Source organism: Cyanistes caeruleus, chromosome 5, assembly GCF_971803275.1.
Source record: "Cyanistes caeruleus chromosome 5, bCyaCae1.hap1.1, whole genome shotgun sequence".
Lineage (NCBI taxonomy): Eukaryota > Metazoa > Chordata > Aves > Passeriformes > Paridae > Cyanistes > Cyanistes caeruleus.
The window spans coordinates 28,416,125-28,442,416 of NC_141705.1; the positions used below are offsets into that span (position 1 = coordinate 28,416,125).

A 26,292-nucleotide genomic window follows, 5' to 3' on the forward strand; every position below is an offset into this window, starting at 1 on the left:
AACTTAATTCCCTTTTTATGAAGAATACAACAGCTTGATATTTCAGAATTGTATCATCTATATAATCATGCTGTCATCTAAACCAATTTTCAAGTGTATTTTTTAATTGCTAATAAATAATATTAAAAGTATTAGTTTACAGTCACAACCATTTGTTACAAAGCTTCTGGTTTTTAAATGAGTACCTTAATATCTGTTTCTTCCTGGAGAACTTTATTTATTTACCAAAGACTCTTCTGAGATAACTAATACTCATATTTTGTCACCAGCAAATATTAAGAAAATATTGCCCTCACAAGAACAAGGCAACAGTGAGACTAAACTGAAGTGTAAATCAATTCTTCCTTTATTTTTCAAAATACCTTTGTCCCTTAGTTCCTTTCTGTCTGCAGGCTACAGTCTAGTTTCAAATCCAGTAGTTCTACACACTGACTGAGGAAATACATTACTGCTGTCACGAAGTGCGTCATCAAGATGTACCAAAGGAAACTTCAATCATTCAATTAAACAATCATCCAGAGGCATGGAAACTTCTACACACAAAGCCAAACTGCTATGTAATTTTTTGCATAAATTTCATTATGGTATAGATAGAGAAACATTTCTGAAGTAAAAGCCCTTGAATAAAACCATGCCAAATTATTCCTGGCAGGAAATCTAAACAGGAAAATTGAGTAAATAAGTGCATTTCTAAATCACTATTGAGAAAACTGATCTTCAGAAGCTGTTATCAAAATTAGTGATGTATGAAGACAGGTCTTAGGTCTTTGTATCTACTATTTATTTTCAGTGGAGATATAAAGCACAGGATTGTGTCTTTTATATCTTTTTCAAAAATATATTTTAGAACTAGAATTAAAAAAATTCATTGTCCTTATTTAAACATACCTTGCTATTACAACATATGAAATCCAAGCCACATTACATAAACTCCGTGTCTGCAAAAATGCTTATATAGGCATTTGATGCTATAACATTTCCAGTGGGGAATCAGCAAGAGATATTATTATGGGCTTTGACTCTTTCTGAGAAATCTATGATTTTTGGATCCAAGAAAGGAAAGAGGCAAAAAGACTGGAACCAAAACTGATATCAAGAAGAGTGAGGAAAGATAATGGGGTCTGAAAGGCTGGCTATGTTCAGACATAAAATATGTATCACATACAAAGAAACGTAGGGCTCCTCTCTCCCTTCTAACACACTAACATGGGATTGCTAAGGAAGCACAAGGTCAACAGATTTAAAATTAAAGTTTTTATGGGGTTTTTGTTTTGTTGAGGGGGGAGGGAGGAGGATATGGGGGGGACGAATGTTTCAAGTTGTTTTTTGGGGAAGGGGTTTATAAAACAAATAACTGACCTAAGAAACTTAATAGGGATACACAGCAGTCTACATAGTTTAAGAAAGGATTAGAGATTATCACAAGGAAGCAGAACACCTACTGCTACAATAGATAGGGATGCAAGAAAAGAAGAAAACAAGCCACCTAAATCTTCATGTTGCAAGGTCTGAATCAGTCATTAAGTGACAGAAACTGGGAAGGCTGAAGGAGCATAATAAACATTACACACATTTCTGTGATCCATTCTCAATGTTCTCTGGACAATTCTAGAGAAACAAAACTAGAACAGTAAATCAGTTACTAGGATAAAATAAAATGGCAATTGTGCTCAAGGACATTGTTTTTTGGGTATCTCCGATCCGATATTTTAAGTCTGAAAAAAGTTTTTAAAAAAATAATTTAATTTAAAAGTAATTAATTTAAAAATTAATTTAACCTAGTCTTATATTTACAGAAAATTGTCAGTTTTTATTTACAAAATGAAATGAAGAAATAATCCTAATCTACTATGGAGTTAGGTCAAAATTTTAGTAGTTAACAGCATTTGCATTTTGAACAAAATCTGAGTCGTATTCATTATTTCTTTTGTCCTACACAAAAGCTTCTTTATCCTAAAATCGATGAGAAATGAGATAGAAAATGTAAAAAAAGGAATACTTTAGCTACTTCCACAACCAAAATACACCCCCATAAACAGAGAAAAAACTCTACAAATTCCTCTTGAGTACGATGGTGGTTTGGTTTCTGGTTTGGGGTTTTTTCAATATTTTTCTATTTTTCATTGCAAACTGCAAACCAGATATGACTGAATAAAAGTCAAATATTTTTAAGATAAACTGGAAATAATAATTTCTAATTCCTTTCCACTTGGGCATGCAAACATGGTCACAGTGAACTTCTGCAAGTTCTTACAAGCTGGAAAATTTAGGTGAGCTTCCTTGCAAAATGAAACCATTAGTAGCAATAAATGAATTTTTCTGAAGTCTTAAAATGATAGTATTTACATATATCACGATTTCCACTGGGACTGAACAAAATTAAAATATTTTCACTTTATATATTTAAACTGAACCCTTATTTTGTTCAAGTCAAATCAAGCTCCCAGAAATTTTAATGAAAGCATGACTAATTATTTTAGTCAAATTAGAAAAAAAGCAAGTCTTTATTTGATGAGATTTTCAATGTACTTATCTGCCCCACTGACTGTAACACCTTGGGCTTGGTCACATTTTCTAAATCATTGCTATTCCAATTAGGTCCATTTGCTAGGCTATTTCAATTCAATTAATGGCTCTCAGCTGGTGTAAAACTAATATCTCAACGTTGGCATATGATTTCCTTTTCTTTTAATTGCCTTTTCAGTGTTTCCTAATGGGGGAGGTAAGGGAGACATGAACAATTACTAGAATTTCCTCCAGAAGGAGGAAGGAGCTTCTGAAAAGATAAAATTTACACAAGAGGACAGCAGGAGAGAGAGATATCTGAATTTTGAGAAATGACCACTCAATACTGTAGCTGTTGAAAGAGATGAGACACAGGGTACAGGTAATTATTTTTTTTCATGAAAAAAAACAATACACTTATATCATAATTAAAGATCTCAACTTATTATATTAACCCTTAAGAAAAATCTGTGATTTCTTTCTGTGAAGTAACCACTGAGCTTCTTAACTTGAACCACAAAAGTAACTCACAAACAAACAAATTTAGATTGATAACTTCACTTCAGTTACACTGCACATACTCTGAGGAATCAGACTTCTCTGGCATGGAATGAGTTTTTACTTTTTAAAATACAAATAATACTGGAAATCTTGTGTCCAATATTGTATCTGATAGAAATGGCACCGGTATATCGGTCACATTGGCCTGCATGCCAATAAACTATGCCTTTTACTTTTAATGAGAAGAATAATGGGGAGAGAAAATTTCTCAGACCCTACCTCCTCTTCTGGCTAAAGAACAATATGCATACCTACATGAAAAACTGGACCATTTTCAAAAAGAAATTCATTAAAAATGTCCAGCACTTAAAAAAATTCTAATGGTGATGGCCCATTCTCCAATCCACATTCCTCTAAAGGATGAGAGGAAAAGAGACAAACTCATTATATACACTTCTTTCTCTTTCAAACCAAGACCTGAAGCTACATCAGAAAACAGTATCAGTCAACTTCTACAATTAAAAAAGGCAAAATAAAATTCACAGTCTTTTTCACTGTACAGAATTTTTCCTCAGCCTCGCACCATGCACCCAGCTGCCAGGCAAGCCAGTCCAAGTTCCAGGACTCTATAATCATTATTTCTTAGCACCCAAACTGGCTGGGAAAGGTCATTTTTTGCCATGCTCTAAAAGCATGACAACCAGGTAGGACTTCTCCACTTACTCTGGAAATTCAGGAGGTGCCTGGAGTCAAACACATTATGAAATGTTACATAAAATAAGTTTTTGAAATGGATTTTTTTAAAATTAAAACCAGAAAAAAAAAAAGCATCACCTTGGAGACTACAGCCCTCTTAAATCACCTTGACCAAAATCAGAGACTTGAATATTAATCTTGAAAAACTCTACGTCTATGGTGAGGATCTCTCACTTTTGCACACATGCAGAAATACATGCACAAAGAATGAATCTAATACTTAGATTAATTTCTGCAGAGGATAATGGTTCATTCTCATGGAGGAGAGAGAAAAAACAAACCAAAAACAAACCAAACTTTTCAGAGGGAGGAAGGCAAGTCATAGGATGCCTGGCTCCAGAAAGTCAGCAACACCTTCATTTCCTCAGAACATGGTACACTTTGCATGCTTATCTTTATTCATTTTTCCAAGGGAAAAAACCAAGTCCTGTGAAAGTATTATAGGATGTGATGCTGCATTCCTAATGCATTTTTGTAACAAATATAATATTTTGATGCTATAAATACATTTGCTGAGAGTCAGAGCTTACTTGCATTACTTCAGAAGGATATATTTGAGACAAGAAAGATGAATTAAATCTTTCCTAGTTTTCCATCTTACTTTGACAGAGCTACTGCTTACTTTCATATTTCTAGTGTTAGTGGTTCTGCCCTCAAAACATCTCCAATGATGAAGGAATTTGCTAGAAACAATTAACAAATGCTTCTTCCCAATCAGGAGAAATATCATCATGAGTTTCATCTTTCAATGGGGACATTGTATTAGTAGCCTCATTAGTAAAACTGTTTAGCAAAGCAATAAAATAATGGCAGGCTCTACTCTTTACAGCTTCTGATTAGAAAACCCATTACATCTCATGAGCAATTTATAGCTCATCAGTCTCAAAACACAAAGGATATAAATTATAAGAGAAGGATGAGCTTAGAATGATGCCTACAAGCCTCATCTTCAAGACAGGAAACAAAGTAATAATTTTAATAATAAGAGAGGGCACTGAATATTAATGGCTGATCTCAGTATGCTTGATATAGAATACTCCACACAAATAACAATCAGTAATACTTCTGTACTTTTTATTAATAGCCCCAGTGCCTGATGTTCTTATTTGCTTATGCTGTCTGACAGCACACACGACCATTTAAAGTATGTAGCTGATGACCTCCTGTGAGATAGGGGTATGCCCTGTTCTGCAGACAGGAAATTGAGGTGCAGAAACCATGTTGTCTGAAATGCTGGAGAGAGCTATGGACCTTTAGACATAAATACTGATCCTAGTTCTACTTCTCCTAACCATTGTACTCCATCATCATGCAAAAACATCATACAAAACACAAATGGCATAAAGGCAATAAAACTAATTTCTAAGTGTTCATGTATTGTCTAGAAATGATGCCTTCTGCTCTCAAAAACAGTATGAAACATGAAGGTACTGGAGGGCAAGACAATCTTTGCAGATATCTTTTATCTTTAAAGGCTTATCCAAGTCTAAAAAAGGTTAATTTATTTAGATAGTCTTAACAAATTTACCCTTCATTCTTGTGTTAAGAAGTGGAAAACCAAAACATATAAAAAGTGAAGCAGATAGTTGTTCAGTTGTCCAAGCTTTCTACAATAATGATTTCCTTTTTAATAGCACATTTTTTATTTTGACAATATCACGAGTTTAGAATGGCATTTATTTCTGTAAAAAAAATAAAGCAAAGGAGTAAAATATTGAATCACCAAAAATTATTCCAAGATACAGAAAGAAGACTGAATAAAGCTAGAGGCCTAATAAACACATAAGTAGGCACATACAGCAAATTCTCAAGACACTGTGATTCTAAGACATTATAGTGAGTTGTGGAATAAATTTCTAAACACATTTCCTAAATGTACACTAGATACTTGAAGATTCAAAAGTGACTGAATTTAAAAAAAAAAAGAAAAATAAAAAAATGTTTTAGCAAGGAAAAGATGAAATGCAAAGGTACTTGTGAAATTTCTGAAAAACATGTACAGAGAAATGTGGATTCTAATTCTATCAAAATTTCATGCCTGCTAAAACTTAGCTAAAATAATTTCTTATTTTTACAGAAAAGCCCAATAGAATCACAAGCAAGAACATTAGATATTCAAGGTCTAATTTAATTAAGATATTTAAGGAACTAATGAACTTCTAAAGGTCAAAAATTAAGAAAAAGGAAGTTTTGTTCATTCTCAGGATAATGATTTCTCAGTTACATTTTCTGACTTGGAACTTTCAGCCTTCAGAGATTTTTCAATTTTATTTGAATTGTAGGGATCTATCCAAATTGTCTGTGAGAGAGTGCATTTTCCAGATCATAGCTGAAGACATTAATTAAGCCTTTTCCTTAAATGCCCAGGCAGGGTGACAAAAGAGCAGGGCCCTTGGCTTTATTTTAAGGAAGGGAAGTAAAAGAAAGTGAATAGGTTGATTAGCAGAAGTGAGAAATTGGTTACACATATAGCAGTGTGATCCAGTGACAACAGACTTTTACAATGAAACTTGCAGTGCTGAGGACACAAAATTAGGAAACAGCATTAATACTATCCATGTTTTTTGAGGTTATACTTCTGCATATTCCAGCTTAGCTTTGTAGGAAGAAATGCAGTTTTCATGCTGCAAGACCAAGCCATAGTACATACCGAAGGACAGTATTTGGAAAGGATTAGGACAGGAATTACAGAAGTGCTCTTTTGATGAAATCTGAAATGTTAAATATTATGATATGGATAAGAGAAGATTCTCTTTTAAAGAGCTGGAATCTCATTAGAAAAGGAGTACAAGATGAAATTCTGAGGGACTACGCCCAGCAATTGGAAAGTAAGTCCTTCACCAGCAATTTGTCTTCAAGAACAAATGTCAAACTGCTCTATTAAAAGACACCTGAGTGAGTAATTAACATGTTGGGAGGGGGAGGGCTAATTTTGATAATTATTATTAAATTACTATTCAAAAACTATCAAAAATCTGAAGAACATCAAAATAACCATAAAATTGTCTATGGGCTTTTCTATAGGGAAACACTCCTAGTCAACAATAAAATTTTGTACATGAAGTGCAAATTGACCCAAACATGCAATTAAATGTGTCTCATCACGCTGAAATTCACACAGAAAATCTCAAGATGGTGTGAAGCAAGTGTCTCTATGCACCTCATAAAGGATTTGATCACTGTGATAGGAGAACTGAAGGTATTTGAATTCTTTTGCCAGGGCAGAGGTGTCATTTCAGCCTGTGATAGATTCTAGTATCCACAGTTAATGTTTAAATTATGTTTATTTACTCTGCTTGCTTGTGTTCCAAGACTTTCTTTATTCAATGGAAAGGAATTAAATGGAAGGGAATTAAGCAGGAAGGTTATATTATGCTGGTTGCATCTGTAACTCCTTTTATGCAGCACACCTTGTAATCTTAGCTCAGCTGTAGTGAACACCAGATACCTGTAGCCTGTGTCTACTTAGGTGATTCCTAATGTAGATACCTGGGGGACAAAGGGGTAATTGGTGCCCACCTGTTTCTCACTGCACTAAGATTGTGTGAAATACATAGTTCCTGAACAGGGAACTGGGTGGAGAGATTAAATAATACAGATGTATATAGACACCATCTTCTGAATTCCAAATTCAAGGTCAAAACGAGATTTATGCCTGTTTTTCTTACAAAAATACACACACGCAACAGATTTCTTTATAGAATGCCTCATAACTACTGATTTATACTACTGGAATCACACATAAAACATCTGTGCTGTGCTCATCAGAGGTTTCTTCCAATATTTTGATTGGCAATTACATCTAATTGCTGAAATCCACAGATATAAACTCAGACCAATAAACACCTGCAAACCTTAGAAAGGTACAGAATAGCCCTAAATACACAAATCCTACCCCAATTCTATTTTTAGTTAAAACCAGTGTTTTTAATGCTCTTCTGACTCCAAAGAGAAATTGATAAATGCTTTAAAATGCAAAGAGTAAAATAGGGAGTTAAGAAAAAAATGTGGTCCTCAACTGAGAGAATGTAACCCTGACTTCTTGCATAAACTACCAACAGTATTTCAGCTAATAATTTCTGTGGGTTTGTGTGAAAACTTTAGAACCATATCAAGATATTTTCATCTAATAGGAGAAAAAAAAATTGAGGAGATAAAAATCAAAGAATCATCAAAAGGTTTGTGTCAGAAGGGAGCTTAAAAATCATCTTGTTTCCCACGCTCATGAGCAGGAAGACCTTCCACTAGGTCAGGTTGCTCAAAGCTCCATCCAACATGCCCTTGAACACTTCCAGGGCTGGGACATCTACAGCTTCTCTGGGCAACCTGTTCTGGTGCTCCACCACCCTCACAGTAAAGAATTTCTTTCTAATGTATGATTTAAATCTGCCTTTTCTGTTTAAAGCCATTACCCTTTGTCCTGTCTCACAACCTAAAGGAACAGTAAGCACCACAGCTAAGTATATGGATGATTCCCTCCCACTGCCACAACACACCTGGCTTTTCTATAAATTTGACTGTATTTTTCCCAAGTATTCATTCACCAGCATTCACCAGAGACCACTTCATTCTTGCATTGACTGCTTTCAATTAATCCCAACACCGTATCCAAGCAGTGTACGAGTCACATCAATTTATTATGGCAATGTATCGCTTTCCTCACTTTCAGAATAACGAAATTTTATTGTCCTTATTCATGCTGAACCAGTGAAGCTACTCCAAAATTAGTATATTATTTAATATGATCCACACTGTTTCAGAGAAAACCCTGCATCCTAGTAAGGAATGTTTTATAAAAGAAGCAGCACCTGCATTTTAAAAGAACATTCAGCAGTATCCCTGATCTAAATAGTCTTAATAATATTTTTACTAAACTATTTTTAAAAACTAATTTGCTGCTTGTAGAATGTAAAGTAGTTTCTCCTGAAAAAAGCCAATTTGCTTTCTGCATTTTCTGTGGCAGTGTTTTGGCTCAGCTTGTCAGGAGAGTTAATTGACATTCCAAAATGCCTGTACTTTATCAAAATAACAACACAACTATAGAGCACTTTCATTCTGGGATTTTATACTGTATTTAGAAGGAGAGACCACAGATTTATAGGAAGATTCTAATCTGGTAGATGCCAGTGGAAAAATTCAGAGGCAAAAGTAAACTCTGTCCAAACCTTGTAATTTATATGCTGATCTAGCAAGAGAAAAAAATCACAAAAATCTAGCCATTCTGTATTCTTACTGTAAACTTCTATTTTCCTTTCTACTAAGAAGTTTCTTTCATGTAAATTACCACTGGAGTGCCAAGTTTAGTATCAATACAGATTTTACTTTTGCTAATCAGAAGTATGTATAACTTTGTATTTTAAAAAATAATTTCTACTTTAGACCAAAAGAAATTTCAGCATCAACCTTCAGCCAACTACTGCAATTACCACTTACACTTGCAAAGAATTCAGCAAGAGTATGTACTGTAGTAGCTGGTATAGAATTATGCATGACAGATTGCCACTCTAAATTAACAAATTTTGTGAACTATAGTAACTTCCTCTGCAGAACAACTGACTTAAAATCAGCAAAAGATACAAATGAGCCTCTGGATGAAGTCCAAGAGCAAACTTTACTGTAAATCCCCAGCTGTTATTGTACAATCATAATGCTGAAGCCATAATTACCAATTCCAGTACAGGATGCTAACTTGTTCAGCCGCTTCCATTATAAGATTTCTGCTTGTGAGTTTCCTTTGTCCTATTCTCAGCCATGGATTTCACCATCTATAGTCTGAAGTTCTTGCTAGTGTTTATTTCCAACTGAACTTCTAACAACAACAACAAAAAAATCTTTCCCTTACCTGTTGTCTATGTGATAGAAAAAATACACCACACAGCAATGAACCAGTTTGCTGTTTTAAGGATTTCCTTCTTTAATGTGAGGTCTTTGCACAGTTTGGAGATTAGGCCTTGAAAAACCTACACAAGTAGTTACTACCATAGAAGTTTTTTCTAAATTTAATTCTAACTTTTTTATAAAAAAATATCACATTTCAGTGAATTAGAGTCTAATAAAAACTGAGATGTAAAAATTAACTTCATAAAACTTGTCAAGGATAAGAAGTTAGGTAATTTTTTTATTTGAAATTTTAACATATAATAGCTTGAGATTAAAGGAAGTCACTCATCATACACTTGGTAATGAAAAGAATATAAATTGTTTGGTTTTGTGCAATTATTTCCTGAGGATGCTCTTCAAGTCAACAAGGTTTTCAACTAATGTTAGCATTACTTATCCATCTTGGATGGAGGCCAGTGTCAAAACACAGTCCTTGTTATAATATAATCAATGCTTCCATTTCATTTCCCTAAAAAATGTATTTCCAGCTGCTTTGGAGTAATAATGTTAGCAAAGATTCAAGAATATAATCCAGAAGACAATGAAATATAGTAATTATTTTACATCTAAAAAGGAGAATTGTTGTTCTACCTGCCTATTTAAGGATTAATTGAATTAACCATGTATTGAGTATCTATAAGCAAAAAAAAAAAGTAACATGTATTTCTTTCACTGTCTAAAGAGGGAAGAGAAAAAGAATATTTTTTTTATTCTAAAATGTTTTAGTAAATTGTATTATTTCATTAAAATGCTTGTAGCACTTCTTGCATCTCTTTACTGTATTTTAACTTAATACTTCCCCAACACAGGTGATGCTGTGGCCATACTGCTTCCTAAAACTGATGGAAGTTCAGCAGGTACCTGGGAAATTGATCTGACAGTACAAAAACTCATGAAGTTTTAGTCACTGAGGAAGGAATCTCAGAACTATAAAAAAGAGATGTAAGTTTAAGTCACAACCATATGGACAGGGAACTTTTTCAGGAAATGGTAAAAAAAACTCCAAAAATCACTCTGCAAAGATATTTTCAAAGCAGAAAATTTCATTATTGGAGACAAGTTGTTTCTGAAAACAGAGGTTATACCATGACACATTTATTATGACAACAAATGCTGTAAAGAACAAAACCAAAAAGCATGCTTGCTATCTGAAATAAAACACTCCAGCTCTTAAGACTGACAAACCAGGTCATATATATGTCTTCTTAAAGAAAAACATTGCTTATTATGAAGAAGCAGAATTCAACTTCATTCTTTCTGAAAGCAAGAAAATACAAAGCTCATTTCCAATGGGATAGGGACAATACTTTAAATGAAATAATTATATTTGCTTGTAGTGGCTATCAGAAGCTGTGAGGGAACAAGCAATTTTTCCCTTTAAGAGAGCAAGGGTGTCCTAACAAAACACTGTCATGATAAATTATTCCACAACTTATCTTTTGAATTTCACTCCAGCTAGTCAAAATGAGATTCACACTCATTTTTTTCATCACGGACTTTGAAATGTCCATTCATTTTTTTCTATTGTGATGTCAGACAAAACATTGCGTGCAGTGTCCCAAAATGTAGAGCATTTCTTAACAGTTAGAAGGCAATTTTCTTTCTTTGCTCAGAGACTTTTATTCTTCCTGCTAGAGCAGAGAAATATTTGGATCACTAATAGGAAAAAAAAAAACAACAACCCTCCACCCAACAACCCTGGTTCTAATACAATACAGTTCTGACAAATCACATAAATAGGTAGAAATTTTTTTTTTTTCTAAACTGTCTCATGAACCTCTGGGAGTAAGCTTGTATGACTTCATCACAGTTGTAACCAAAACCAAAATTGGTTAAGAACTTCTCACCTCTGATCTGTAAAAAGCAGTCTTTAGGTCTGGGGAATTTTGGGAATTTTATTGATATTTATTTTTGTAGATTATGAATGACTTGACTACTTTATATGATTTCATTACAAATTATTTTAAATTGAGAAACATCATGCAAGACAAAAGGTGTTCTGAAACTGACCAAGTAAAAGAAGATTGTAACAATCTGTTTTATTTCATGATGAAAAAACAAATCCATATATAATGCATAAAATTTATTTTGTAAGTTAACTTGTATTTCTGGAATTTACACATTCAAACTTTAGGACACCAATTTCTGTTTCAGAAAAAATACTTAGATAATCTTCCTTATATTAATTTTGGAAGTGTTATCTTTGAAGGTGTGATTTGAACATTACCCTCAATACTTTTGAGATTCATCTGATGTGAAACAGAAAAAGAAAAAAGAGTGTTATTACTAATGAGTTGGGAATAATTAAAAATTTGAACAGTTAAAACTGCAATGCTTTCATTATTTTTCTTGTTCTCTTTTGCTTCTAAAAATTACTTGTTTGTATACTTGTTCTCCTAGTTATGTCTCATATACAAACTTGCTGAGATTGCACTGTGATTGTCCAGGTCATTAATGAAGAAATTAAAGAACACTGTCTTCAGGACTGACCCCATGACTACAGCACGAGAAACTGGCCTCCACTGGTCACAACCCTTGGAACCCAGCAGTTTAGCCAGTTTTCAGGCCACCTCATTGCTCTTTTAGACTGTACATCATCAATCAAGATTATGTGATGGGAGACAAAAGGCAAGATTAAAAACAGTATTGTCCATCCACCAAGCATGACTATTTGATGTAGAAGATAGCTTGGGCAGGCATAATTTCCCTTTCAGAAATCCATTCTGACAACTTTCAACATCATTAAACTTATAAGTTAATTACATGAATATTCTTAGCTTTTCATACACTGAGTCTTTGGATATGAAGTATCCTCTTTTAACTTAATACACACCTGTTTGCAATGTTTTTTGTGAAAATATACTTTTGGCTACCAAAGGTCTAAGAGTGAGGATATTACACTGCCAAGCTTGTAAGAAATACATTTAAAATTATCTCAGCAGCTCTCAAGTCAGGGCTAAAATAACTATCAGTATTTTGTTTGGACTTAGTGTCTTCTGTGGATATTTTTCTGCTACAATGACTCACATTTTTGCCCCTTAGTTTTACCTGTGCATCCATAGTCCCAAGGTTTATACAGAGGAGCAAAAACTAAGGTGCTCCTCAAGATTATAAAATGTCATGCAATGGATAAATGTTCTCTAAAACTTGCACAAAAAGATAAAGACAGAGATTTTTCCCCTTTTCAAGTCACTTGCAAGTCATCTACTTTTACTTTATTGTGTTGGAACAGATTTTCTATGGAAAAAGTGGTAATTTTTTTAAATGTAGTATTTCTTTAATTGCTTAGCTTGTGCAAACTGCAACCAAATTATTTCAAGGTTGTTCAGGAAATAAAAGGTCATTCCTCAGCATAAGATGCCCATACAGTTAAAACAGATCAATCTAAATACACTTTACATGAGAATCAGACATAAAACATAATGAACATCAAACTGAGATGTCACATGGGTTCATTGAAATTTTCCCCAGCAGAACACAGATGTATTACACGAAGGAAGTACTTGGAAAACTGAAAATGCAATTGAGGCCGAAAACAACAACTACCAACTCCCAGAAAAACAGTTCCAACTTCAATAACTTTCCCACATCCATCTGAAGGAGTGCTCCCAATCAAATTCACTTCCTCAGACTCGTATAAAATCGGTAGATATAGGCCTCTCATGACTTAATTCATGAACCATAATCAACCAAAGAAAAAGGTTTGAGTAATATTAACTCAGATTTTTCAGTGTTCTGTGAGGGGCACAGATCCTCCCAGACTGAGCAACAAGTCTCACCAATAATAACAGGAATAAAGGCTGACATGAAAAAGTGATGCTCAAAAGATAAAGTTGTTCAACTGAATGATCCCCGGACAGATTTCATTGAAGTATAACAAATCAAGAACAAAATCATGAATCATGGAAGTTCTTACCAGCTGTCAGCAAAGAGTTAGCACAGACAACTAAATTTCAGAGTGGCAGTCCCTCCAGAGACCACCAACAAATATAGGAGTGACTTGTCCTTTGGCAAAGCTTGTTTTTAAGAAAACCTTATATCTTGTTCATACCAATAAATGTGACACTATTGGAATGACACCGTGTTGAGAGCCAAAATGACTTAAGGAGTCCTTGATGACTGTCCTAGTTCTGGAAACCAGGACAATACCATAATAGTGGCTTTATCCTTAGTGGCAGGTGAGTGATCCCAAAGGACAAGGCTTGAAGAGCAGGTATCAGAAAAATGAACCAGAAAGCATTTAAAGTTTTATCTGAGTGGATTGTGACATGTAACTACAGAAACAAGTATTGCATTTCATCCAGTGCAATAACAGTGGCAGACTCTTTGGGTACATTTGTGATTTTTTTGATATTACAAAAAAAGTGTGCAATGACATCTCCTAAATGGAGTTTCTCTGATACCTATATACCCCAGTAGTGGTAGAACAGCATGAGCCTTGAACTAGTTTTGACTGCATGGCAGCTGGGTATCTCACAGAGTAGAAAAGAGAGTAGATAGAGCAAATCTGGCCCTGAAATTTTGGGAGAACATGTCTGAGTGCAATGCGGGGGAGTATGCTCCTCCTATCCAACCCCAAAATCAACTAAGCATCCATTCTGGCAAGCCCTTACAGGAGAGTATGGATATCTTGCAAGGAGGAAGACTTTGGGAACTACAGCCAGTCAGTCTCACATCTGTTCCTAGCAAGATTATGTGGGACAGGCCTCTGAAAATTATTACAGTGTAGACATGAAAAGCAGGCAGTTGGGATAAAATGAACATGGGGTTAGTAAAGGCAAGGAGCACCAACTTGTGGTCTTGCAAAAAGAGAAGCCTGTCTCAATGTACAAGGAGTGTATGCTCTTCCTCAACTTCATAAAGACTTTTGATGTGATCTCCTATGTTACATCCTTATAACTCAGAAAGAAAAGCTCAGTGAAGATACCTCAGAAAAATAATTTGAGGTTGTCACAGAGGCACCTAAGGCCCAAACATAAACCTAAATAGACACAATGATTAAGCTGAAATTAGCAAAGGTTAATTCTATTTTGATGATTACATACACTCAGATAAAAATAAAACAATGTAAATTAAAGCTCTCTAAATATTTATAAGGATATTCAATCTATCAAGTAAAAATATGGAGGAAAAAATACCTAACAAATAAATAAAAACCCCACCTACAGTTTCTTAATTCATATAGAATTACATATTTTAAAATACAAAATATGCAAAAAGTTTTCAGTTTCCCCTGTTCAGTAAGAAGTTCATATATTCACTATTTCTTGTTTTCTTGACCTTTTCCCAAAGAATTTTAACTCAATTATTAAATTCTGTGTTCTCTAAGGATATCTCTGGAAAATGCACACTAATTTCAGAGAATACATTTTTAACCTTATTAATTGTGAAAAAAAACCCCAAAGCAATCCCCTCTACTTTAAGGGACAATAGGATACTTCTTTTATGTAATGGAAACAATTTAACAAAGAGAAAACTGGATTTTTTTCAGCCCTTAAGAATTGTATGTGCAAATGGAAAAGATTAATAAACCCAGGAATACATTCTCGAGAAACCACCATGAACCACTTTTACTGTTATATGACAAGCTAATAAGACTGTACCTCGATTATTTCCATTCAAAAGTGCAGCAGTATGGATGAAGTAGCATGATAATAAAAGCATTTAATTCAGAAGAACTGAAATATCAAAATAATTCAGGATGTTGCATTATGTGTTATTTGATTTCATACATCTCATTAATGATGCATTATAAAGAATGAAATTTGCATCATATCAATGAAAATGATATAAACATTTATGTAAGGGAAATATAACATGGTCTGGGTGAAACTCACTGGTTTCAGGCTAGCAATTTGATCAAAATTGTACAGCTAGACCATTCATAACCAAAATGTAATTCTCTAAGATTCATTTCATGGAGTACACATTCTGTGGGTTTGGGGATATAAATATGTCAATTCAGAAGCAAACAAGCCCTTATCTGCTCAGGGTCTGATGCATCATTTTAAATTCTGACACACAGCAAAGACATTTAGTGAAAATACAAAAGTCTCTTCTCTGGATAAACATAGAATTGTGGGTAGGAATCCATAGGACACTACAAACTAGGTACAGTAAAAAGGGCAAAGCAAGAGGAGCAGGTCAAGGGAAACAGCACATTTTGAGTAGCCTTCTCATGTAAACAACTTCTACACAAAAGAAAATACTCATTTTAGCCAAGACCTGGCTTTTTCACAGCTACCTTTGGAAAGAAAATTTTGTACTATTAGCAGTAAATATCACTAGAAGTTTTCTTTTGTTTTTAAGAATTCACACACATTTGTTTTCCAACTGACTTAAATTTAAGTATTTTAGCATTTACTTTGAATATTCAGGGTTTCAATGAAGCAATCACAAGATTAGTCAGTGTTTCAACATACATACAAAATTCAATACCATTCTCTTGATAAAGGCAGTTTAAGGTCTGCATTTAGCACTGTATAAATGATCTTATTTGGGCATCCACGTATGCAGCAGACAAGTGGTCTTCAGTAAGCATATGTGAGCTTTACACCAGCAAATCTGGCCAATCTCACACTTAAATTGCAGCAGCAGAGAGCTCAGCTTCTCCTACCTACTCAAGACTCTTATCAGCAGTAATTCACTATCAGAATCAGAGGTGAATGCTGCCCTCTCAATGAACATTTTTATCACTTTCAGCTTCAGTTTACTACAAGACAGCACTAGCAAAATGTGCAAGAATTCCAGTCACGCCTCTTACCATAGCACAGCACACCCACTGCTGTACCTCGCTGCTGATGACACTGGCCTTCCCACCTCACTCTGCTCTGTGCTGCGGTGGGAGAGAGTGAAGGCCTGACCTCCTGATCTGAGAGCCTCCTTGGAGGTCCCCCTGAGGCCATTCCACAAACCACCTTCTGCAGTGCAAAGAAAATATACCGCTCCTGCAAAGTTACTACTGAATGTTACAAGTCATCCCAGAAGTTTATCAGACACTGTTACTTTAATGGATGTGTTCTTTCATAGGGAAATGAGGATAGGCTTAAAGAACTAACTCTCCTTCTAGAAAATAAGCAATGAGTTGTTGATTTCACAGAATATTTTAACTCCAGTAGACAGCAAACTCAAATCATTATTACTTCCATGGAAAAGGCAGACAAAAGCATTCATGTCTGTACTACCCAAAGTAAACGCTAATAGCTGGTGAGCAGAATCTGCTGTAGGTGTTGACCTAGGTCACTACTGACTGTGATGAGAGCTCAGAAAACCTAGCTTACTTTTAGATTTCAACAGCACTGTGGACATTTTTGTAAGTGCCAAAAAGGCTCATGATGCCATACAGCTGTAAAAATACCCTGCAGAGACATCACAAAACCCTACTGCTAAGCTGGATACAGCTCCGGAGGTTTCCTTCATCATTCCCTCCTGACATTCCATTTGCATACAGAAGTTACTGAACTCTAGCACACCTACTGATCAAGTTGGCATAAGACTGGAAAGCAGACCTAGTTCAAAAGTGCTGCAACATGAGAATAAAGCCTGTGGAAATACTACTTTTAATCTAGGTGACAAGTGTCATAAAGTTAATACATATAAAGTAGCCTGCAACTCCAAAAAAATTTTACTTGAATTATTTTGGCCAGTTAATGATCAACTCTATTTTCTGCTGGCTTGAGAATATTTACTGGTAAGTGTCATTTATTCATGAGTCTCACAGGACTAGTGGGACTTGATGTTAGGCATCTGGTAGATTCTGCATCCCTTTCCTTTAAAATAACTATGCATTAAATATGCCTAAAATGCATTTGTGTGCATTTTTTTCTGAACTTTGTTAGTAGCTAAATGAAATTAGGACCCTACTCAAGTCTCATTACTGTCACTTGAAACAAAAATTTCCATCCTCTCTTGAAAAGAACCAATGTTCTGCAATAAGAAGCACTGGGCAAGAAAATATTCTAAATCATTACTCTCATGTACAGTAACAACAGGACATGGAACAGTAACACACACTGTCCACTCAAAAAAAGAAATGGGAGAAATGCAGGCATCATGAAGAACGTTCTGCGGCCTTGAATGAAAAGTATGCTCCCTTCAAGGTTGCTTAATTATAAAAGTTTTCATTACCTAGGACAATACTGGTACTGTATTACACATTGAAAGATCTTAGCTTTACAGAAAAAGAAGATTAAGAGACTACCTCAAGGATTTATTAACACAAGAGTGAACTAATCAAGAGAAATGGGAAACTGTCATCTCAATTATGAATGTACTCAAGACTTTATATACATAGAAGACAGATTTCAAAAGACAAAATTTTTCACAAAGGAATTTAGGGTCAACATACTTGTGATTCCTGTCAAATGTAGCAGTATGCACATTAAAATTCTTTTCAGATGATTGACTGAAAACCAACATACCATTCTACTCTCATCATAGGTAATAACTCTCACAGTAAAAAGATTATTTTTCCAGCATTTCAATTTTTTTTTAATTCATTGACAATGTTAATATTAACAGCATAACTAAATCAAAACAGAGTTAAAATGTCCTACACTGAATTTCATGTTACGAAGTTTCTTTTCTTTTTTCCTCTGTAATAACGTGATGCTATATGATAATTACATTTAAACAACATTTAAAAGGGTTTGCTTTGAAAAATTAAATCCTAGAGACATTACACTGTATAGCAGGATTTCCTCTACCTAATAAGCAAAATAACCCCCAAAAAAACTTAAAATTAAAAAAGTAATGAAAAAGAAATCATGATGGCTAGTGATAAAAAGAACAAAACCATTCCTTATTTCACTGTATTTTGAACTTATCACCACTCTTGTTTTTCTGGACTTTACATCAAATGAGAGTCAAATGTTCCATTCCCAGTGCTGAGGTCATTTGAAGTATAAAATATACATGCTTTGAATCTCCTTTTTTTAGGATAAAACATTTCTTTTAAGAAGCAAGCAAGATTTCAGAAAAAAAATAATTGACATGAAGGAAGCTTTCACTGCTAAGATATTCTCAAAGCAAACCTCTACTGATTGCTAATCTAGGAGGTGTAAGAATTCAACTTTGTAGTTTGAGACTGAAGAGTTCAATTTATATTAGCTGCAAATTAAGAAATAAAGATGAAAAATACCTACCTTTCGGGAATGGATTTCTTTCACATATAGTGGAAGTAGAAATTCAGATATTCCTTCAAGTCGTATTCCTTTTTTAGTGACTCTCAAATTTCCCATTCCATCCTACAATCAATAATATATATACATATTCACTTTAGGAAATAACCTTATCCAGAACAACCTAAAAAGAAGACAGTAGTTGGCTTAACCCCTAAAAATAATGAGTGCTATCCCAGTGTCCCCAGCTCTCCTCATGATCTTGAGCAGGAGGTAGATGGGCACATTTATAGCCAGAGCCTCACCTAGTGCTGAGGTATTTAACTGTGAAACCTGATGGTGACCTGCACACTTTATTTCTTGGCTGCACCTAATGCCAGGGAACAACTGTGGATTACCATTATTCCCCCGTGTAGGGTGAAAAAAGATCCTGATTTTTACAGCTGCTCAATAAAAAAACTAGTTAATTTTTTCTCTATATATGTAACATTTGGTGAAGCAATTCATTAATTGTTATGTCTTGAATCCAGCGGATTTTTTTTTCCCCAGTTATTAAAATAGATAGGAAAATATCATTTAGAAAGAAAGAAAATTGTTCTTAGTGGTTGCTCATCACCACTAAGAGCATGTTGCTGATGAACAACTTCCAAAACGCTAATTTTGATTGTTTCTGTTTATTTATCAGAATAGAAATAGGAAAGGCGCCATTGTAAATGTCTGGATGAAACAAGTAAACCACATAATTCAATGTTCAATAAAATATAAGCATAGAAAAGTGGCACAATAAGGCTTCAGCTGCACTCTTACAGAGAAAAAAAACAATGAAACATGCTTGATACTCAAGAGACAAAATTATTTTGCACAGCAATAGAAATTCAAGATTTTTTATCCCGAGAATCTTGTTACTGTATTCCTGCCAGGAAAGTAATTCTTCATTGTACATCCAGTGGAATTCAACTTGATCCACTTAAGTGCAAAATAAGCACATTTAATCTGATTGCTAATGACGTAATTCGATGCCATTGTTGACTCTAGTGTACTGGAACAATGAGAACTTGCACTTTTGTTCTGCTGGCTGAACTGTGAAGCAAATAACCTCTGCCTGCTGGGTAAACAGCTGGGTCACAGTCCTCAACTGCAATAGCTGAATTGTCAAATAATGCTTCTTAAGAAAGTGATGATATATTTAAAGTATTTATCTGAAGTCAAGTAATGTTTATACACATATTTTCGCTTAGAAAACTTCAGGTACTTGTAGGCTTTCTAAAAAAAAAAGTTAAAAATGAAACAGTGATGCCTGTTTTTGAAAAGGAAATAAGATAAAGAAATTAGAGCTTGTTATGGAATGTGCAATCTGCATTAACAAAAATTAAGTGTCAATTTGATAAATCCTATAGTAATAGAATATAAAATTTTTATAGTAAAGGATAACCTGAGAAAATACAACAAGAATGCTGTAGTTTTTGCCAGTGAATAAATACTCAACAAGAATTAGGTATTTTATTTGTTTATTGATTTAGATATAAAAATGTTTTCTAACATGTTTATATCCAAATGGATATCCATGGAAAGGTAAATTCAATATTCTGTGGAATGTTTGTAACTGACACACATAAAGTATATTTACAATAAAAATAGGCAAGGAGGGAAAAGGAGAATATATGAAAAATAAACACAAAATGTACAAAAATGCAAAGTCAAGCTTTCAGAGAACTAGAAATGCTGAAATTCAATTTGCCTAAGAAGCTTCCATCTGCTTTATCTTGCAAGTATGTGTAGGATAAAATTCTATATTCCTATGTGATATTTACCCTCCTGATTCTCAGCTTATTCCACACAAGGTTGGCACACACAAACCTCAGTCAGCAGCTATTTTGCTTTCACATCATTATTCTCTTTGCTCCTCATTTACTGTACTCTGTTAAAACTGTGTTTTCAAGACAGCACTGTCAGTTTTCTTCTAGACTTCTATTCTCATAAGTGTTTATTTATGAAATTATATAGTTCCTCACAACTATTAATTAATTTTCAAAATACTTTCAGTAACTTTTTATGGTGGTACTTTTCTCATGTTACTGACAGAAACCTAAAGCAGAAAATCAGTTTGTTCACTAGTTTTTGATACTTAACATATTTTCTCTGTTTATTTTCAGCAGTGGGAAGTTAATTTGCATGGCAAGATTAAACTATCAGAGTCTCAGAAATAAAGTAATGATAGAGCCTACTGTTTCCATAAGGGCTTTCACTTTTCTGAGTGACCTAAGTACTCATTCTTTAGTCCTTCAGCAGAGAGATATCCTTTTAGTAAAATCCAACAGACTGAATGCAGACAGACTTTGTACAGACAGAAGTACCCTAGCTTAAGTAAAATTACATGATTCAACACAAAAAGACAGACACTAAATTCTGGAGCCTAAATGGCAAAAGGTGTTACTAAACTGGAATAGGGTGGCTGAAACCCCAGTTCCTTGATAAACACAATAATCTTCAAGACAATAATTTCCTCAAGTGGGTAATGACAGACATGAAATAAGGCTAAATAGTAAAATACAGAAAATAGTCAGACATGTACTACTATGACACGCTTAATGAAGATGACCCCATTCAAAAAGTTACTTCCAAGTATGTTTCTTTCATCAATAATTCTCCATCAAGTTTAAACAAGGAATAAGAAGAGTTTCTTGTTTAATTGAGTTATAACTATGCTGCTACAGAGAAAAATTTAAGGGTTTTCAGAACTAACACAACTTGGTTAAAAAGTTATTAGTATTAAAAAGATTAATTAGAGGAAAGTCCTTCTGCTCATTTCACAAATAAACTCCATAAAGCTTATGTTTTCCAGGCAAAAAAAAAAACCCTCAGATTATCCTTTTAGTGTGATTTTATTTTACTCAAGTGCAAAAATAGACTTGAATGAACTATGCCAGTACTTAAAATAAGAGTCAAGTTTAAGTACTGGGACTGTCTGGGAGGGAGGTTTCCTTTGGTCATAGCAGCTGTTATGATAGTGTGGAGTTTTGGCTAAAACTGCTCAAAACACACCACTGCTTTGGCTATTGCTGAACAGTGCTCCCACAGTGTCAAGCCTTCCTCCTTTTTCCTCCCTCTCTGCCCCCAGTAAGTAGAGTGGGGATGGCCAAGGAGTCGAGAGGGAACATGGCTAAGCCAAATGACCCCAAGTGGCCAAAGGCAGATTCCATACCTGTAACATTATGCTCAGCAAGAAAAAGTGATAGTAGATGAAGAAGGGGGTTAGAGGCACGGAGGGCTGGACAGAACAAGGATTGTCTTTCAGAGTGGCCACTGCTTGAAGACAGAGAGGGCATCAGTCTGTGCTAGGTTGTGAGTGATTGTCTTTGCATCACTTTATTTCCTCTTTACTATTATCTTTATTCAATATTTATCTTTATTCTGTATGTTATACCATGTACAACTCTCCATGTTTCTCATTTAAGAATATGAAACAAACAGTGACCCTGCCTCACTCACATTGTTCTTTTCCCTCAGATACCAAGAAAAGCAACCCCTTTACACCCATAACCATGTCTTATAGAGACTGTAAAAAAAAAATCAAACATCACTAGCAATAGTCTATGTCATTCTTAGAGTACATCACATTTCATTATTAAAACTAGAAATTCAAATAAGAGGCAATTAAAATATGAAAACCAAGCACTTATTTTATGCTGTTGTTTGTCTTACAACTGCAGCAACCTAAGGAAGAGTTTTACTGACTTTGGACACCACATTAAAGTCAATGAAGTCCTAGACTATACTTACTATAAATCTGTGATAATGAGAGTATAACTTTGCATCAGAGCATAAAAGAACTCCCCAGAAAAATATTCTGGGAGGCAAACAACAATACTGACATTCAGAGCTTTTTCAAGCTTTGACCTGCTTATAAACAGACAGAGATTTATGTCCTTCAATGATCCTGTACATGGTATATAAGAAAACCAGAGATTAATTCACACTGCCTTTAAGCAGACAAGATGATCTTTTAAAAGATGAAGTTATTTCTTCACAATGTGCTGAGAATTCTACAAGGCCGCATTACTTATACAGCCTGTATTATTTCTGCACAATAAACTATCACAGCAGCATGTTTTATCATCTTTTATGATAACCACAAATATAAAGCATATGCTAGAACTATGAACACTTCTCAACAAGTCAGTCTGGCTAAAATTAAAATCTGCAGTCTAAACTAAAAATCTAAAATCTACAATCTAAACTACCATGAGTCCTGGACTACACATATTGCTATCTAACGAAATATGCAGTGGTGTGCTTTCTTTTATCATTCTCTCTCTCTCTTGTTTTTCCTTCTTTCCTTTTTTTTTTCTTTTATTTTTTTAAATGCTAAGGCATTCTAAGAAAAAAGAAGAGGATAAGGAATTCTACACAAATTGCTGATAAACCAGCAGTGTACAAGACCAAGCTTAGCTATCTACACAATAGAGTCAGTCCTCTGTGATGTAGAGGACAACAACTGGAGACCTAGGATAGGATTCACTAGGATGGCTTAGATGATCTTTCAGCTTCAAAAAGGGAAGTTTTGAAGCCAAGCTGTGGACTAATTCAATTAGAAATAACATTCTGGAAGTCACTAACTATATCCTATAAACTCACTCCACCTAGATGAAATAATACCCCCTGCATGAGATCAAACCCAGACCTTTAATATTACAAAGTTCTGAAAACCTATCAATGACATTGCTATATGAAAGACATTCTAGTGGAGAAAAAAATCTGCAATTCCTGTGTAAGACCACAGAATTCAAAATTCCTTGGTCTGGAGTAAAGAAGTTGGAAGGTGTGATGTTCCAGGTCAGGAATGAAAACTCTCACTACACAGGGTACAAATAGAGTTCTGATGGATTCTCCAATAATTTGTTATGCATCTCATGCAGCAAAGGACTCTGCTAACTACAATGCAGCCTTTTTCCCTTTCCTTTTTCCTTAGGATCACGAATTTACATGCAGATGCACAGTGAAAAGAGAACTGAAGTTGCCATGTTATTCCGAATTAGCTAAAACATTCAATACTTTACAGCAGGAAAAAGCAAGTAGTTGGTGGGTCAGGAAATCCATTCTTATCAATAATATTCAAGGTTTTCAAAAGTTCTGATGTTAAATGTGATATCCTGCATGTTTTCCGAGTGTATATTTAAGCCCAAACTCTGCCTCCAAAAGCTCACATTCTGTAGAAGGCATCATTACACAAAACAGGGAGGGGGGAAATGATAAATGAAAAGTAGGATTTAAACAAAGAGCCTACATCCAATGTACAATAAATTAATAAGCACTCAATGTGTGTTGCCCTGTAGACATCATAGCAGAAGCTAAACATGAAATGGAATTTGGATGATGTGGCTGCACTGGTATGTAAAAGCACAGATGAAACATCTAAGCATGCAAACACAACATACCAAAGAAAAAACCAGGGTATGATATCAGAAAAAAGGTGACTGAACAAATGTAGCAGTACTGAATTATAGTGAAGATGGAAAAAGAATACTGAAATTGATATAATGGCACAAAAAGCAGGTAATTTAAAGGGACAGTGATGGGGATGATTAGGAAGATGAAATATATTATCAGCTATGTTGTTGATAAAATGGAAGATGTACACAAAAGATTGGAAGAAAGATGACAAAGGAAATTATTTGTATTGTATTCACACTTGAAAAAAACTGGATTTAATAAACAGAGCTGGAAAATAATTCCAGTTGGAGAAAAATGGTGCTTGGGCATGATTATGGATGTACAATTGAAGGAAAACTAGGCAGGAAAAGTCTTGCATAAACAAAATGGGTAGTAGTATAAGCAACAAAACCAGATAGTATTTTCCTGTATTACTAGGAAAGATAACTGAATTTAAATAGCCAAAAATAAAGGTAAAATGAAACCAAGCTATTCACTGGAATGGCAAAAATCTGGATTGATGGAAACACCTGCCTTCAACCATCTGCTGACAATGATAGCTGATAAACTGTAGATATCAGGGTAAAGCTAGGGAAGAAATTACTGCAGTAATTTCAGTACAGCAATGTTTAAAGAGAAAAAAAAAAATAAGGAAAAAAATAACATGAAAAACCATTAAAAAAGAAAGAAAAGTCAGACTACTAGCCAAACTAACTGGAATTAAAATTCTCTGAATATATGTTACTTTAGAATGGTTTTTGAAAGTGTGGCACATGACCTGGTTCTTCAATTATAAACTACTTATATTAATATAAAATACATACCTATCATGACAATAAGATGAAACCCCTATTTCATGTTCAAAATTTTGATTTTAATCCATGATAAGGGGAGTTATGCTATTTTTCATTCAAACATAGACGAACACACCATTGTGAGGCTGCTCATTATTGTCTTTGAAAGGTTGTGGCAGTCAGAACTGAAAGAAAGCAAATGGCACCCCAGTCTTCAAAAAGAGCAAGAAGGACCTGAGGAACCACTGGCCAGTCAGTCTGATCTCAGTCCCTGGACAGGTGATGGAGTGCCTCATTCTGGAGGCCATCTCTGTCCATGTGGGTGACAAGAAGGTGATCAGGAGCATGGATTCACTAAGGGAAATCATTGCTTCATGTCTTCTACAAAGAAAAAACTACCTGGAGGGATGAGAGGAGAGCAGTGCATGTCATCTATCTTGACTTCAACAAGGCTTGTGACACTGTGTCTCACAACATCCTCGTAGGCAAACACAGGAAGCGTGGACTGGTTGAGTGGACAGTGAGGTGGATTGGGGGCTGGCTGACCCCAGAGAGTCACAGTCAGTGGCCTCAGGGTCTAGCTGAAGGCCTGTCAGTAGCGGCATCCCCCAAGGTTCAATACTGGGCCCAGAATTTTTTAACTTATTCATCAATGACTTGGATGAAGGGGCAGAGACATCCTCAGCAAGTTTGCTGATGACACAAAGCTGGGAGGAGCAGCCAATAGCCCAGAGTGATGTGCAGCCCTTCAGAAGGGCCTTGACAGGATGGAGAGATGGGCAGAGAGGAAATTCAGTGAAGGCAAGTGCAGGGTCCTGCACCTGGGGAGGAGTAACCCCAGCACCAGCACAGGCTGGGGACAGACCTGCTGGAAAGCAGCTGTACAGGGAGGGACCTCGGGGGCCTGCTGAAAACAAACTGTCCAGGAGCCAGCAGTATTGAGTGTGGGTGTGTTTATTTTGTCCACATAAATTATAGAGTTTATTTAATCCACTTCCTTCTGTTTGAGTCCTGGTTGTAATTTCAGCACAAAATCTTGAAGATAATTTAGTCATTCTGAAAATTTAATCATATATTATTCTTTGAATTTTCAAGTAAGTGATTGCCTGACTTCAGAAACAAAAAATAAAAACTGATATAAGAGGACAAACAAATATGCTCTATACAGAAGCAGTCAATGTTTTTTGACAAACCTGTAAAAAATATTTACCCATAAGAAAAAAAAAATAAAAAATTGTACAGCCCCACTGGTTTGTTGTGTACACATATGACAACTAAAATAGAGATGAGGTTCTGGCATTTTTCTA

At 34.9% G+C, this 26,292-nt stretch overlaps 1 protein-coding gene across 1 annotated transcript in view; it reads right to left on the bottom strand.

The window, feature by feature from the left end:
- Positions 1-26,292, bottom strand: part of SGCZ (sarcoglycan zeta) — a 255,742-nt gene that overhangs the window by 87,170 nt on the left and 142,280 nt on the right. The window contains exon 8 of the mRNA XM_086888323.1: positions 18,786-18,887. Within this exon, the coding sequence (XP_086744449.1) occupies positions 18,786-18,887 (102 nt within the window). The remainder of the gene's footprint in view (positions 1-18,785; positions 18,888-26,292) is intronic.